The following is a 17,644-nucleotide window of genomic DNA, read 5'->3' on the forward strand; positions in this document are numbered from 1 at the left end:
TTGCCCTGATCCGCGTATTTGAAGAACCTCCACCATGTTTTGGCAAACACGACAAGAACGGAATATTTTACTGACCAGTCCCCAGGTTGTTCAGTGATCCAGTTTCCACAGGGTGACTCAGCAGGTTAATGAGCTGGAGAGTAAGATGTCTAGCCTGGAAATTTGCCCCAATTATGGCCATCAGTGGCCAGTCATCAGTACAGCTGCACCCCTGCAACTAGTATGGACGGGCATAGCTGCTGTTTGCCCCAGTGGACAATACTCCTGCTTGAAACCAGGGGTAAGCTGCACTGGGGCACATAGCAGCTTTGCCCGTCTATGATAGGGGCTGTTCCTGCATAGTTATACTAATAGCTATATCAGAGGCAAATCCCCAGGCTAGACAAGACCTGAGATTTGGTCCTGGTAGGGCAAGATCTATCAACAATAATACTTGGCAATACTCTAACCCCTTTTATACAAGGATCTTGCAGTGTAACTTTGACACCAGTTGAAGCCTAGAGTCCCCCAAAGGAGACAGGGCATTACTGACACTATAGCTTTGGAATGTGTTGACCAATGTGTTCTGGTGATATGCCTTTAAATCCTAGTCAAGTCTAGAGTTACAAAAGTGAGTCCGTGCAGAGTGGAGTGTAGAACCCTGTATTCTTGATTCCCAATCTCCCACTTTCATCAGCAGGCAGCACTCTCACCCTGGAGTGTATTTTCCTAGCCATCTATGGTGGTTGTCTCTAGCCAGACTGGAGAATAACAGACTTAATTCGAAAACAAACCATTAACTTCTGCCTTCTTGTAGAATTGCCTCCAGATGTAGGTTACGTTATGATGTCTCTGCTAAGTTTAAGACATTCTAAAAGCGTTCACAAGGTTTAAAGAGGGGTAATCTCCCGGTGTCCTTGGAAATGTCTTGTCTTCAGCCTCGTGTGTGTCATGTCTGCCAAAAGCTGATAGATCTCCTTGGGCCTGGATGTAATAAGTGGGAATCGAGGGCCTGATTTTTCAGAGGTGCTGAGCACCTGCAGTTCCCATTGACTTCAGTTAGAGTTGTGGCAGTAGAACACCTCTGAAAATCAGGCCCCTCTTCTGGGCGGTGCTGATGATGATTAACTCTGTCCCTCTCTGTTCATGGAACAGGGTTACAAGCCTCCCCTTCAAAGCATGCTGGGTATTCTGTACGGATGGAGAATGCTGTTCCGATTGTCACTCAGGCTCCCGGAGCCCAGCCTCTTCAGATCCAGCCAGGTCTCCTCGCACAGGTAATTTCCTTAGTCTGGGTAAATGTGGATTGGGCAAGTATAGGTGACACTTGAATAGTCCTATGCAGAGCAAGTCTTTTTCATTTAGTTTAACTACGTGGAGTGGGGGAAAGCGTGAAGGTTTTTTTCCCCAGGCCCTCTGTGGCTCAGTTTTAGAGTGGGACACCCAAGTGAGCATCTCTAACTTTCCATGGAGCATCTGTCTTTCCTCAATCTCCCTTTCATCTTGCAGGCCAATTTTAATTTCTGAAAGTCTCTAACAATATAACAGTTAATAGTGCCACTCTCTTTCTCAATCCTCCTCTTCACAAGGCCTGATGCAACTCCAATTGAAATCAATGGGAGATGGCAATGGGAGTTGTGAGGCCGATGGTGAGAATTAATCATTAATACTTTTCTGAATCCTACTAAGCTCTTGGCCCTATGGCATCTTGTGGCAACAAGTTCCACTGGTAAATTGTGTATTGTTTAAAAAATGTTTTGCTTATTTTAGTTTTAAATTTGTTTCCTTTCAGTTTTATTGAATGTTGCCTTGTTCTTGAGTAGTGGGAAAGGGTAAATAGGCAGAAGGGAGGGCCAGGGCAGCTGAGTCAGTGAATCTCTGCAGCAGCCTCTATTGGCACAGTTCTTGAGGGGATCCTAGTGGGAGATGCAACTTGTACCTCCTTGTGCCAGCTTCCGTGAATCTGGCCAACTTTGCTTTTTTAAATGGTCTGAGACTTATTGGTTCCATTGGTATCAGGAATGTCTTTGATGGAGAACAAATATACTTAACGTAAGGCACATAGAGCTTCACAATACCTCCTGGAAAAGGTGGTCCAGAGGTAAAATACATGCCTACTGTGCACTCATTAATGCCAGAATGTTCATTTGCATTCAGATCTCAACAGACTTTAAAATCATGCCCAAGCATTGGATTCCCTGGGTTACATGTGCCATTGAGTGTTGTTGTGATTACTTTCCTGTGCCAGCTGCCAACTGAGCTTATCTGGTGAAGACAGAACGAAACACAACCTAAAGCCTGTGTGTTTTTCACTAGCTATGTGCCCCGCCCATTCCCAATAAAAGAGTCTTTGTTACAGAGCTGCCTCTTGGCGTAAGTCTGCCGCAAAATGGAATCCATCTTTGCTGATGACTGTCATAACCTTCAGCACGGCAAGGTTGGGCCTTGTATCCCATTCAGTACAAAGCAGGTATCTAAGAAGCAGAGCAGTGGAAACGAAAAGGACAGATTTTCAAAGTTATGAGCAGGAAGATGTGCAAACTGAAATTAGGTGCATGCAATTGCATTTGCACAAATGCTTGCCCCCTGCAAGAACCTTTCCTTGACGCAGTGACAGGCTCCAGCAGCGGGGAACTTCCAGACCCTTTCCCCACTGCCTCCCACCTACTAGAGCCTTTCATAGCTGCAGGGAGCTACACACCATAGTGACAAGTGTGAACGCAGCCTGCCTTCACTGCAGCGTGTAGCACATGCAATTATGGTTGCACAAATGCCTCTCCCTGCCAGAACCTTTTGTGGTAGTGGGGAACTGCCAGATCTTTTTCTTGCTGCCTCCCCCCTGCCAGAGCCTTTCACAGCTGCAGGGAGCTACACGCTGCTGTGACAAGTGAGAATGCAGCCTGCTTTCACTGCAGCATGTAGCTACACATGTACTGTCTGTATTCTACATGCTGCTGTGAGTGTGGACAATGCATACGTCTGGGAGCAGCCATTGGTGCTCATCCCCTCTTCAATATACCCCAGCACTGGTAGTGGCTGAGACCCAAATTGGACCCTTCACCACTTATTTTCTATATACTTTCAAATCCAGGAAACAGGGCCCTGCAAATGACTGCAAGTCCCTCACCCTGAGGCCCTTGGATAAGCTCTGCCGTCACGGTGGTGATGGATAGGGGTGTATTTTGTATATTGTCTCTGTAAGCTGGTTCTTGCAGAAATGAAAAATTAGAGCAAACCACTGACTGCAAAGCGGGTGGTGAAAATAACCCTTACACCCGACCTTACCGGGTCCATTTTCACCCACATGAGCAAGTATACCCACCTGCAGCAGGGAGACAGGTGAAAGGAGGCTCTGATTCCAGTCTTTAATAGTTCGGCAACTTCATATCTTAAAGGGGAAGGGCACCATGTGTTTTTGTCCAGCCTGAAACTGATGTTGTCATGCATTGAAAAGCCTGATCCAGTGCTTGTCCCTTCCTTCCCTTTTCCCTCAGGAGCGTTCTGCATTCCTGCATTTTCTCACTTTCACTCCTTCCCAACAGCACTCCTAGGCAGGAAACCCTGCTTGACTGCCACCAGCCCCTTCCACGTAAATAGGCCACCTCCATTCCTGCTACTCCCTGATGCAGCTGATAGGGCTCACTCCCACTTTCCTCATCTGGACCTAGGATCAAGACACCAGGGGCCAAAGTGTGCTCTGTTACACCCGGGCAATCTTACTCAAAGCAGTGGACATGGCAGCACTGTGCACTGTCCCAATGGACCAGCCCAAGCAATCTTTTCCTGCCGATGAAATGATTCCATGGTCCTTACCTGATACGTAGAGAGTTTGTGCCTGGGCCCTGACACTGAATCTAGATTCATGCACTAAAAGAGGTGGAGATCTGAACAAATCCAGGCTACCTCCCCAAACAGGGAGGAAGTGGCTTTAGCATGTAAACTCCGGTAATCTCTTGCAGGGGAGCAGCAACAGTCCAGTTACCTTTTTTAAACCAAAGCTGTAAAAACAAAAATATCCCCACCCCCTCATCCACCTGCCTGCCAGTGCTAGTCCTTTGTCATAGCACAGTGTTGTGAACAGCTCTCCGGGGCCGTGTGACTGAGTACCCTTTCCAGCCCTGGTTCTGCAGCCCACCATAGCAGCCCTTTCATCTGACTCAGCAAGGCAGAAAATTCCAAGACAATCAACATTTGGAGCTGGGCTGGAAAGCGTATTTTTGGTGTGGTTTTGTGGGGGGGTGGGGGGAGGGGCGAGGGGACGGTGGCTGGAGGGTCTACAGGATGGGGAGAGGTTTAGTGTTTTTGTGTTAATCAATCTCTGAATCTGGCTTAGGAAGGAACAGGGTGAAATACCTTCAAGCAGAGACTCTATTTATAGTGTAGCCCCCTCACTGCTTTGTGGCTACACAATGTGGACCCAGCACAGTGGCACCGATATGACCCTAGAGAGGGATGTAGCTGATGCCCTTGAATTCCATGGCTCAGTCTCTGAGCACGCACGCTCTATATGCCAGCATTCGAGAGGTTAAGCTGCCCTGCTGTCACGTTGGTGGCATCTGACTATGACCAGGTTGTAAAAGATTATATGATTCCTAAATTGAGATGTCAGAGCAAGATGACCCTGGGAAATATCTGTAATGGTGTGCCGGGACTGATGCGTACACAGGGCTGTGCTTGCTGAGCTTGCAGGGAGAGCGTCTAGCTCTGGCACTAACGGGTACCAGTTTAGAAAATACCAAGGAGGGTACGGAGAGGACAAATGTAATTCACAGACTTGTTTGCTAGACTGAAATACTCCTGTCTGCTGTGCACGTGGAATGGATTTTGGTGTTAAGCAGTGTCTGTCACACTGCAGCCATTCCCAAAGCAGTGACGTGGGATGCTGTGCCGGGCAGTGGCTAGGCCAGGGGTAGGCAACCTATGGCACGCGTGCCGAAGGCGGCACGCAAGCTGATTTTCAGTGGCACTCACACTGCCCGGGTCCTGGCCACCAGTCCGGGGGGCTCTGCATTTTAATTTAATTTTAAATGAAGCTTCTTAAACATTTTAAAAACCTTCTTTACTTTACATACAACAATAGTTTAGTTATATTATAGACTTATAGAAAGAGACCTTCTAAAAATGTTAAAATGTATTGCTGGCACGCGAAACCTTAAATCAGAGTGAATAAATGAAGACTCGGCACACCACTTCTGAAAGGTTGCCGACCCCTGTGCTAGGGGAAAGCGCACGAGCCACTCGGCCTGATTCTGCCTTCAGACGCACCCGTGCAACTCCCCCATTGAAATTGGTGGGAGATCGGCATACATATTTGAGGGCAGAATCTAACCCATTATGCTTTAAATACTAGCTCCTACACAACTTTGGACACTAAGGCTGGGTTTTCAAAGGAGTCCAACAGAGAATTAGAATAGGATAGTCTAATAGTATAGAATGGAAGAGAATTTCTGTGGGATTTGGGCATCTAACTCCCCTAAGGCTCCTTTAAAAATCCCAGTCAAAAACATGTCTGATTAAGAGGAGGAATCTGATCTAGGAAAAATGGCAGGGATTGGTTCACTTGCAGCTCACCTTTAGATTCTCCTCTGAAGTACTGATCAGAAACTGAGACAGAAGGAGGCAGCACAGAAGAAGAAAACAGCACAATCAGCTGCCCAGTAAATGCCCCACGTGGAAGACCTCCAGCCTCCCGCTATGGAAATTGTCTCCTTGGGTGCTGGATGGCTTAGCTAATTGGTAATGAGCTGGGGAACATTTTTATCCCTGTCCCTGTTTTGAATTCAGCCCAAGTAAGTAATCGCTGAAAGTTTGTTCCTACTGGGAGCTGTTAAATGATCTATGTGAAATGGGATAACGGTCTCAGTCCAGTTCCCAGCAGTCAAATGTTCATGTTGCAGAAACCACCATCCCAATAGACATCAGCTGCCAGCCTTTAGAGGCCTCAACAAAGAAGTTGAGGAAGGACGGTTCCAAAGACATCCCTAGGGGTGATGGCTCCAGGTCCAGCTGGAGGAACGTTGGAGGGTCAGGGTGGGGGAAGCTTGCAGTGGCACTGCCTGTGTTATACAATACCTGTTGTGTGGCTAACCAGAGGAGTTCACTCCCCAGGGAGGTCAGTCCAACGCTAAATTCACTTAATGTTTTTTGTAAAGGTTATTCGAGGAGGTAAGAAGTGATTTTGTCTGTTCTCAAACCCTTGCCCCTATCACTTCATCTGCCATTTGTTCTCATGTGGTGCTCATTAGGTCTTGATTTGAAAATATAGGGTTGTTTCGGACAGGGCAGGCTCATAATGGACTGAAAGCCCCATTCATGTAGGGGTAGGTGATTAAAGAATAGGACTGACAAGGCTACAAGGCTCTGGCATACTGTGCACCATTGGGTAAGGCTGTTCTCCGTAAAAGTGTTTGTGACTCATGTGTGCAGCTTTAGGAAGGAAGGATGAACAGTAAAGGGGGCACAAGCAGAAACTATTAGGTTTTAACAAATAGATGATATTCCTTTTATGCGCTATAAATCCACTTTTGTATGTTAATGACTAGCACTGGTGATAATGGCCAATTTCCTCTGCTTATAGAAAGCAGCCCTTCATGAATACCAAGCAGATACCACTGTCACCTCTGTTCATCAGCCATAGGAATTCAGTGATTATCAATAAAAATTGAAATTAGAAATAAATTTGCAACAGGGAGGCAATTACACAAAAAATCTATTCTGTGCTGTGATCTCATTGAGATCTCACAAGCTAAGCAAGGTTGGACTGGGCCACTGTGGATACGTCTACACTGCAGTTAAACACCTGCAGCTGCTCTGTGTCCGCTAACTTGGGTTCGCGGGACTGTAAAATTGCTATGTAGATATTTGGGCTCAGGCTCCAGCCCCAGCTCCAGGAGCCCACGAGGAGGAAGGGGCCCAGAGCCCAGACTCCAGCACGAGCCTGAACGTCTACACTGCAATTTTACAGCCCCACAGCCTGAGCCCCGCAAGCCCAAGTCAGCTGACACAGGCCAGCTGCAGTGTTTAATTGCAGTGTAGACATACTCAGTGTGGATGGGAGTCCCAGGTGCTGAAGAAAATTGACGTTGGTGATCTATTAGATGGTACTTTCCCCTCTGAGTTACTGTTGAACTAATGTTGGAGGGACACTGATTCTGGAGGTGTCACCTTTCAGATGAGTTAAAACCAAGATCTTGACCACTTCCAGGCCTTAAAGATTTTAGAGAACTTTTTAAAGAAAAGATTTGTTAATGCATTTGCTCTGGGCAAATATTAACTTAGTAACTCGCACTGAATAATACTTTACCCCACAAATATTCCCATTGGTTTCAGTGGAACTGCTTGTGGAGTAAAATACAAATATGCATGAATAGGGATGGCAGAATACACCCCTGAGCAACTTGCATTTTGGCTCCCTAGGATTCTCTTTGCAGTTTCACATGGATACAGTATTCTCCTTCGCTTCCTATCCTGAATTGTTGGGAAATGTTGCTATGTGCTGTTAAACCGTTTCTGTGTTTCACCCCACTGGTGAATGAGCTAATCCTTGTGTATTGTTTGAAAGGTGCTACATCAATGTAAGTTGCTATTACTAACAACATCTCTTCCTGTTATCCCTTTCCATGGATTAATCACGAGCTGACGTGAAATGGTCTTTTGCCAAAGATAAACTATTTGGCCCTGTCAACTCTAGAGCTTGCGACTATGTTTGAAGCCATTTTCAAACACAATTACAGTTGCAACATGTTTGTGTGTGTTTTGTAACTCAACACAATTACAAAGCGTAGTCCAACCACTTTAAAGAAACTTGCTTGAACTCTGCTGGTGGGCATAGTTTATGCACGCTTCTGGCTAGCACTTTTCTGGGAAAGAAATAACTAGGTGTATCCACGCTGGAGCTGTAATTTCCAGCTCAAGCAGACAAACCTGCACTAGCTCTAATTGAGCTAGCAGTGTGGCCCTGGCAGTGGGAGGGGCTCACCACCCAGATTACGTGCCTCGGCTTCCAGACACGATCATACTTGGAGCAGCTAGCCCGTCCCCACCATGGCTGCCTTTCTAGTTTTAGTGCACTAGCTTAATTAGAGCTAGCGTGGGTATGTTTGCTTGAACTGGAAATTGCCCCCCACCCCAGCTCCAGGCTGACACGGTCTGTCCAGATTGGCGCACCAAAGCCTGCTGGCTGGCAGAACTGTGCTTCCGAGCAATTTTCCAGCAAGGTGGCGACTCTTGTGCTTTGTATTCCAGCACAGACAGGCTCCTAGCATATTTCTCATTCTCAAATCCCCCAACTCTCCTTTACTGTCTGAGCAAGTCAGTGAAAATGGGCATTAGCGCTTAGAATCCACTGTTTTGCAATCAGTGTGAAAACATGATACTCTCACCTTTCATGCACCAGAAATTGTTGTTGTTTGTGTATTTGTGTAAAGTAACCAGCTGCTTTACACCCGAGTGACTTGCACATACTAAAGCTCCTTTAGCTGAAGTGAATTCAGGGTCAGATTTTGATACTTTTACTCGGGCTGAATAGCACTTTCCTCCATGGAAAGTCCAATTGACGTCAGTGAGACAGTTTGGAGAATAAAGTACTACCCATGTCAGTAAGGGGAGCACAATCTGGCCCTTAGTCATCATAAATGTGTTAGGATTGGGGATAGGGAACTGACTCTTTTTTGTCTCTGGTAATATATGTTTGAATTTAGTTTTTAAATCTCACATTTTTCCATGTGAACTAACTGGAACGAGTGAAGTAAATTTTGTGTGGATACGCCTATCTGAATCTCATGAAGTATCCATTTTTCTACCTGACCTGTTCCACATCACATCCTTCACATTCCCTCTCTCCAGTTCAACTAGATCCTTCCTTCATTCTTCTCTGATCCCATCCTCCCACACCCCTGACTCTCAGTTCCTTCCCTCCAACTATCCCTTTTCTTTCTCTCTCCTTCTCTATTGCAAGACTCCTAATACACAACTCCCTCTTTAACCCTTAAATCCCTCTTGCTTCTCCCACCAATCCTCCTAGCCCATCCTTTCCCTTTCCTGATCCTCTTGAGTCTCTATATTCTGTTCAGTTCTGTTTGGGGTGGCAAGGAAGAAAATATTTCGGATTTGGCACACTCTCTGTTGGCCTTTAACCAGCTGTTTTGTTTCAGGTTTAGTAGCCTAGGGTGTCCCTAGCTCAGAGGTGACCCAGGTTTTATTGACCAACCCTTAGGAAGCCCTGGAACTAATGAGATTTGAAGACAGCAACCAGTCCAGGAAAATATGCCAGGCCTGCTGAGACCCCAAGATGCATTTCTGCAAAGGCAGAAGGCCCGATAGGGGGAGAGGGAGTGAGTGTGATGGGGCCTCTGAGCCAAACTGATCTGAAAAACAGAAATAAAAAATTCTGGTTCTAGTTGAAGTTTGGATTGAGATTCGGGCCAGTTCTCATTTTCCTATCCCTAACTGGGACCCAGCTGCTGCCTGGGAATACATTAGCAGGGATTTCTCTACTCCTTTGTGTGCTCTGTACTGAAAACTATTTTACTGTAGTTTCCTGAAGGCATTAACCCCCCCTCCCCCCCCCCCCCCCCCCGGATGGGCTGACACCAAAGCAATGAATCGTGATTCTTTTTAACCACCATCTTCTCTTCTGTTCAACAGCAGGCCTGGCCTAGCGGGACCCAGCAGATCCTGCTCCCTCCAGCCTGGCAGCAATTGACTGGAGTAGCCACCCACACCTCAGTCCAGCACGCAACTGTCATACCAGAGACCATGGCAGGGACCCAGCCGCTGGCAGACTGGAGGTAAACCTGGAGTATTGTGTGTATATCTGTGAGACACCCACTATATGTCAATGTCTGTCTGACAGCCTCTGTGTCTGAGTAGTTTCTAATATCCCAGGCTGTGTGTATGGGCTAACACTGAGTGCACAATGGGCGCAGGCTTTGCCCACATAGCCACTGGACTCCCAGCATCTGACTTGGTCTGTAAGGTGCTTTCTGATATTTTGAGTATGAAGGGAACCATCCATCATAAAACCAAATTCAGGTCTAGTCTCTCTTAAGCTGCTCCATATAGCTCTGTCCTTGTGACAGGATAACATCTTACAAGAAAAAAGATACACGCTCCATTCTTGATCCCAGCATCTTCTCCCCGACCATCCACATCTGCCTTGGCTTGTTTAAAAAGCCAAATAGCCCTATTGTTTTGTGCTGTGTTGTATCCCAGATTCGGTTTGCAGCACTTTTTGCGCTGGTGAAAACGTCCTGAGAGATGGGATAATTCTGTGTGTGTGTGGGGGAAGACACATCTGTGGAGAGTTATGCAGGAGAGCATTGGCTCTTTGCAATCTCAGTGCAGGCATGGATAGTGGATCTTTGGCGTTTTCAGGCAGAGTGGGAACGGAATTCTGGCCGGGTCCTGTCTGTGCTGCAGCTGTTTGTGAAATCCTGACCCTTGTCAAAGGATTAGGGATGGGGAGGCACTTCTCAGGCCAATTACTTTGAACCCATTTATCACAGTAGACCCTTCCCTAAATCATTCCATTAGTGGTTTATTTCATCTCTCCTGGAATGAGGGATGCAAAAGGTTAACTGGTAAGCATTAGATTTACCCTTAACTGTTAACCTCAGCAGCCCCGCACCAGCTGGAGAGACTCCAGCCCAGGCAGCCGCGCCCGCTGGGGGAGGGGCCCCGGCCGGGCACAGCCGGGCCTGCGGGCCTTTAACCAATATTTACATCCCTACCTGGAACGTCTCCAATGATGATGTCTTGACTGTCTGCCTTTGATAGTCTTTCCACTGACAAGTTGCTCTTACTTCTTCAAAGGGTCAGTGTGAGTAGGCACTGAAAGGAGGCAGTAGTGAGGATGGGAGCTGCAATGCATGGCCTTGAAAGTAACAGGATTAAAGTGGCGGGTAAATAGGGAGTCCCGTAAGGCCAAATCCTTTGCCCCTGAAGCAAATTCATATGAGATGTCAGATTGGCAAGTCCCCTTGTCATTTTCACCCTTTGTACTCTATGAAAACAGGTACCAAAGAGGTGCTAACTCTGCTCTTGTAGTCTCCGAGACAGTCAGTCACAAGCACAGCATAGTTAAGGAGTTTGAAATCTGTGCATCATTGTCCATCCCCAAAGGAACCTGGTCAGATTGTCACTTGCTCCATTGCTGTGGTTTATTCCAGAAAATAAAGACATCACTACTGCGTCAAAACATCAGTTTCTTTCCCGGAGGGTTTCTCGGTGAACAGTTGGTGGGTGGAAGATTTTGTTTCAGTAGGCTGTCTCCGCTCCTTTTGCCTGGGGGTTGTGCAGATCATCTCTACATTGAACCTTATTTGGAAGAGTGGGCCTGATGATCAGGGTTATATGCCATACCCAGGTGGTCCACAGAACAGCACTGGTGGGAGATTGCTACTCCACTGTGAGTTGGCACCTCACTCCAAAGTCCTTGTTCTACTGGGACCTTAGGGAGTGTCGGTTATCGTTGGGACTCGGAGACTTCTTCTGGCTTCCCTGATAGTCTATGTGATATCTGAGTTGTGGGGATTTGCTTTTGTGAATCACACCTGAAGGAGCTGGAGGAGGTCTTCCTGAAGGACAGAGGCGGGATTGGAGCGTGTAGGTGGATACTGTGGGCAGAACAACAAGCTATATAGCAAAAGCTACCCAAGTGGTCAAAGTATGAATGTGTGTGTGTTACAGTCTGATGACAGGACTTATACTGCCACATAGATGGTTTGGTTTGGTACTGAGCTGAGTCCCTTGTTCCTCAGGCAGAGGGGGGATAGGAGAACTGCAGAGGCAGTGAATTCAGCACTATGGGAAATGGCAACATGCATCACTCTCAACTGCCCTCTTCTGCCAATGCAGCCAATGGCCCTGAGTGGCTCCAGTGGGAAATGTGTCCTGAATATAAACTAGGGGCATGCCCCCCCCCCCCCCACTCTTGTGAGAGAATGAAGCAAAGGCCTCTGAAAAACAAAGGGAAACAGCCCTTCATGAGAAAAACACCAACCCTAGCTTGATGCCAGGACTGGCATGCCCAAGGTCACCTTTAGCTGGGGGCATTTCTGAGGCTAATGGAAGCCTTTTAAAGAACTGATACGCATTTAAAATGCATTTATCTCCAATTTCCCTCCTCTTGCAGAAACACACATGCTCACGGAAGCCATTATAATCCCATCATGCAACAGCCTGCGCTTTTAGCTAGTCACGTGACTCTTCCCGCAGCTCAGCCCTTGAATGTGGGCGTGGCTCATGTCATGAGGCAACAGCCGACCAGCACCACTTCCTCCAGGAAGAACAAGCAGCACCAGTCATCTACCAGGTAAGTGGCAAGAAGCATAATGGAAGCCTAAGGACTCCGAGGGCCAAATTCACTGCTGAAGTTGATGGAGCTGCATGCACTTGGGCTAATGGCAATTTTGGTGGAAACTGTATAAAGAGAGGGGAGGAAATGCCTTTTCCCCAACATACGGCTTGATTCTTCTCTCATGTGTACCGTGTGTAAATCAGGAGGAACTAGGTGGACTTGAACTAGTTGTAAGTGAGAGAAGGATCAGGCCCATAGTATTCTGATTCTCTGTATATATGTACTGTAGTAGGGTTCTGCTCAGCTTTCCGTGAGAGAGGCGAAGTCACTCAAACAGAAGGCCATGCAATCGTGCCTATTTAAATCCATTAAATTGATGTCTTGGCAGAATTAGTGGATATTGAACCACTTAAAAGCCCCGTTGCTTCCACTTCAGTGCATATATATAGACCAGAGTAGGTATAAATATAGACTGCATGATGAAGTGAGGTGGCATACAATTTTAATGCCCTGTGTTTGGGATGACCACCACACTGTGAGCGGCAGAGCCACAAGTCAGTTGTACAAGTCTCCGCAAATTAATGCCAATCAAAACTCTTATTACCTCCCTCCCTCCCCCCACAAAAAACGATCTGTGTTCTGTTTATGCAATTCAAATGTACTGATTCAGTAGGCCCCAATCCCAACATATCCACAGACAAAACGTGTGACCGTCTCCCTCTATCTGATCTCAGTGACACTCCTAAAAGTGGCCACATTTCCTCAACATTGTCATCCCCCCAAAAGGCCACATTTTCAGAAACAATGGACGTTAGGTGTGCATCTAGAATATATCCATTCAGGAGCAAATGGGTGATTGTATATATGCAGGGATAGATCCACTGGTCCAACTGTGATGCACTCGACACAAAGTGAAGGGCAAAGATAGCCCTAAGCCGCCTGTACTCTTCCCTCATTCTAGACGTGTCCTTGGCATACATTAGAGCAGTCTTCTGGCTGCCCTAGCTTATGCTCATCTACAATGGTCCCAAGGGAATCATGGGGGCATAAGGACATCTCTTGCGCCAAGGTCTGGGAGCGGAGGTAGCATAGGGGCCACTATGAGAGTTTTGTGCCACCCAAGGATTCTCCTACACAGGGGAATTTTGGGGGGGCTGGATCCATCAGTTTTATGGATGTTTTGTCCTGCAGGCATGGGGCCAGGTTCTGGCCCATAGCATGCAGTTGCATGAACAAAATGCAAGAATGCATGTGCAATAACCCTCTCACTCCTGTGGTAATCCCTGTGGGTGGGGCACACTGGCAGGGTGGGTATGTAAGAAGTATACTTTGCTGCTGTGTGTGCTGTACCTGGTTTGTGGGCAGAAAGCTGAGGTCTTTAGGGCTGTTAAACCAGCACCTTTAGTGAGCACTGAATTTTTCTAAGAAAAGAAAGAGCAAGAAAGAGAGAGAGATCCAGAAATGGCCCACTCTTACAGGGTATGTCTACACAGCAAAAAACCACCCGCGACAGCCAGTTTCAGTGCCCGCATCAACTGACTCAGACTCATGCTACTTGGCTAAAAATAGCAGTGTAAAACGTTCGTGCTCAGGCTGGACCCTGGGCTCTGAAACCCTGCAATGCGGGAGGGTCTCAGATCCCAGGCTCTCGCCAGAGCAGGAACATCTAAACTGCTATTTTTAGCCCCATAGCACAAGCCTTGTGAAACCAAGTCAGTTGATCTGGGCTCTGAGACTCGCTGCTGCAGGGTTTATTTGATTGTGTAGCTGGACCTACAGAAGGGGAAAAACAGAGGAGCTCACAGCTCTTAGGTGACCAGATTGGGGCCACAGAAACTGTACTGAATTCACAATCAGTTCCACTGTATTTAAGATGCCAGTGTTCAAATCCTTCCCGTTTGTCTGCTCTCTAATGTGTAATGTTTCATTTACTTTGGGAGGATTCCAGCCGTCTTACCCCATTTGTAATATAGAACAGAGCCAGTTAAGACCCAACAAGCCAGTAAAACAGGGAATAAATCACAATGCATTTGGACATACAAAGTGTTTCCCCCGCCCCCACTAATCTGCCACCAGGGCACAAGGCGTCTGCATCAGGAAGGAGTCCGACACTTTCAGAGCAGCTGCTTTCCACAGTCCTCTATTTTATGTTATTTGTGATGCTTTTGTATCCAAATGAGGGATATGCTCCTTTTGAGAAGAGGATACTCCATGTTTCTCATTGGTATTCAAAAGGCACTGCAAATGCTACTGTGCAGTCATTTGTTATGCAAAGGACCCTGTGTAAGTCAGTGCAGTGTGATATGTCCATAATTTCTTCCCTTTGATGCATGCCACCTATTCCTTTTGTTAGCTTTCGGGCCAAACCAAAAACAGTCAAAACCTGCCTGTAAAATGGAACCAGAACCAGAACTTTGCTGCTTCTTCGAGTGCTTGCTCATGTCCATGCCATATTAGGTGTGTGCGCTCGCCACATGCACCGGTGCCGGAAGTTTTTCCCTCAGCAGTATCCGTAGGGGACCAGCTCTGGCGCCCTCTGGAATGGTGCCTGCATGGCGTGGTATAAGGGGCGCTGCCAGCTTCCCCCTCCCTCAGTTCCTTCTTGCTGCCAGTGATGGTGCTGGAACGTCTGCTGCTTTGGCTAGCATTGATTCCTTCTCTGTTCTTGCGAACTTTGAAATCTTATAAAATGGTTTCCCTGGCTTCTATTATCCCCTCCTTGGACCCGGGAGACTGGTATGCCGCCCTCAACTTGAAGGACGCATACTTCCACATAGCAATCTTTCAAGGGCACAAACACTTCCTCCAATTTACAGTGGGACCCCACCACTACCAGTTAGCGGTCCTCCCATTCGGCCTGGCGACAGCACCGAGATTGTTTAACAAGTGCATGTCGGTGGTAGCGGCTTACCTCAGGCGCCGGGGTATTCAGATCTACCCATAGCTCGACAACTGGCTCGTCAAGGGCAGCTCCAGGTCTCAGGTCCAACGGGATGTCGTGGTGCTTCAGGCCATGTGCCGCTCTCTGGGCCTACTGGTAAACGACAAAATCTCGACGTTAGTGCTAGTGCAGAGGATAGAGTTCGTCAGAGTGGTCCTCGACTCGACCAACGCCAGAGCGTTCCTGCCGCTGGAAAGATTCCACACGTTGATGAACCTCATCGCGGAAATCTCCACGTTCCCTCTGACTACAGCCAGGGTCTGTCTGCGCCTCCTGGGTCACATGGCAGCATTCACTTACGTGGTCCACCATGCCAGGCATCGGAAGGGGCCCCTGCAACAATGACTGGTGGCGGTCTATTCCCAGGCCAGAGGGAAAGATCATTACCATTCCCCAGGCGATACCTACCTCGCTGCAATGGTGGACCTACCGCAGAACAGTCCTGGAAGGGGTTCTGTTCGACGACCCCCCTCACTCCATTGAGTTGGTGTCGGACGCCTCAGACCTTGGCTGGGGTGTGCATCTCGGCAACCTCCAGACACAGTGGATGTGGTCTCTGGAGGAGGCGAAGTTGCACATAAACGTCAAAGAGCTCCAAGCAGTCAAACTGGCGTGCGGAGTCTTCCTGCCCCACCTGTCGGGCAAGGTGGTACGAGTCCTGATGGACAACACAGCCTCGATGTTTTACATCAACAGGCAAAGGGGAGCGCGCCCGTCGGCTCTCAGTCAAGAGGCACTCTGTGTATGGGACTGCTGCATCAGCCACGAAATCCACCTGGAAGCTTGTCACCTTCCCAGCGTCAAGAATATGCTGGCAGACCAGCTCAGCAGGGACTTCTTCTTTCACCACGAGTGGTTGCTCCATCCAGAGGTAGCCTGCATGATCTTCCAAAGGTGGGGAACTCCTGAAGTGGACCTGTTCGCCACCAGACAGAACAGGAAATGCCACTGATTTTGCTCTTGGCAAGGTCTGAGCAAAGGCTCCCTCTCCGATGCCTTCCTCCTGTCATGGTCGGGGGGCCTGATGTACGCGTTCCCTCCGATTCCACTCATCAGCAGGGTCCTGGCAAAGATCAAGAGAGACAAAGCACAGGTTGTCGTGATTGCCCCGGTGTGGCCTCGCCAACATTGGTTTGGGATGCTCATGAGCTTGTCAGCGGCCGCTCCCTAGCCCCTGCCCAACCGCCCGGACCTGCTGCCACAGGACCGCAGCTGGCTCTTACACCCCAACCTCATGTCCCTCAACCTCTCGGTGTGGATGCTGCGTGCCTGAACCTGGAGGAGTGGACCTGTTCAGAAGAAATCCAACAAGTCCTCCTGGGGAGTAGGAAGCCCTCAACTAGACTGACTTATCTGGCCAAGTGGACAAGGTTTTCCCTCTGGGCATTTCTGCCTCGCGTTCTTCCATACAGGCTGTCCTGGACTACCTGCTCCATTTGAGGAACCAGGGTCTGGCACACTCTTCCATTAGAGTGCATCTAGCGGCCATCTCTGCTTTTCACTCACCGATCCAAAGACAGACGGTGTTTTCCCATGACATGATGGTCAGATTGTTGAGAGGGCTCGAGAGACTCTTCCCGCAGCTACGGACTCCTGTCCTGCAGTGGCATTTTAACTTGGTCCTCTCTAGGCTCACTGGCCCACCCTTTGAGCCGCTGGGTTCCTGCTCCCTTTCCCACCTGTCATGGAAGGTCGCGTTCCTGGTGGCGGTGACATCGGCAAGACGGCTCTCTGAAATTAAAGCCGTGACCTCAGAACCTCCATACACAGACTTCTACAAAGATAAGATTCAGTTGCGGCCCCACCCGGCCTTCCTGCCAAAGGTGGTCTCCACCTTCCATATGAAACAGGACATCTTCCTCCCAGTGTTCTGTCCCAAACCACACAAGACCAGTGAGGAGAGGCGTCTTCACGCCCTGGACATCCAGAGGGCCTTGGCTTTCTACTTAGAACGTACCAAACCTTTCCGAAAATCGACTCAACTCTTCATCACTACAGTGGATAGGATGAAGGGTCACCCGGTATCCTCGCAGAGGATTTCCAATTGGATAACCTCATGCATAAGGACTGTTACAACCTGGCGGGGCTTCCGCTGCCGCCGATTGTCAGAGCCCACTCAATGAGAGTGCAGGCATCTTCGGCGGCTTTCCTGGTGCACATCCCTATCCAGGACATCTGTAGAACCGCAATGTGGGCCTTTGTTCATACGTTTACTGCTCATTATGCCATCACTCAGCAGGCCAGGGACGACGTTGGGTTTGGCAGAGCTGGGTTCCAATCGACACGTTCGTGAACTCCTATCCACCTCCAGGGGTACTGCTTTGGAGTCACCTAATACAGAATGAACATGAGCAAACACTCAAAGAAGGAAAGAGTTACCTTTTCCTTATCTGGTGTTCTTCGAGATGTGTTGCTCATGTCCATTT

General features: G+C 48.2%; 1 protein-coding gene across 2 annotated transcripts in view; it reads left to right on the plus strand.

The window, feature by feature from the left end:
• HIPK2 (homeodomain interacting protein kinase 2) overlaps nt 1-17,644 on the plus strand; it is a 144,396-nt gene that overhangs the window by 107,830 nt on the left and 18,922 nt on the right. For both annotated transcript variants that reach the window (XM_065403194.1, XM_065403203.1), the window contains 3 exons: nt 1,135-1,256; nt 9,625-9,767; nt 12,113-12,292. In XM_065403194.1, the coding sequence (XP_065259266.1) occupies nt 1,135-1,256; nt 9,625-9,767; nt 12,113-12,292 (445 nt within the window). The remainder of the gene's footprint in view (nt 1-1,134; nt 1,257-9,624; nt 9,768-12,112; nt 12,293-17,644) is intronic.

Source organism: Emys orbicularis, chromosome 1 (assembly GCF_028017835.1).
Source record: "Emys orbicularis isolate rEmyOrb1 chromosome 1, rEmyOrb1.hap1, whole genome shotgun sequence".
Taxonomy (NCBI): domain Eukaryota; kingdom Metazoa; phylum Chordata; order Testudines; family Emydidae; genus Emys; species Emys orbicularis.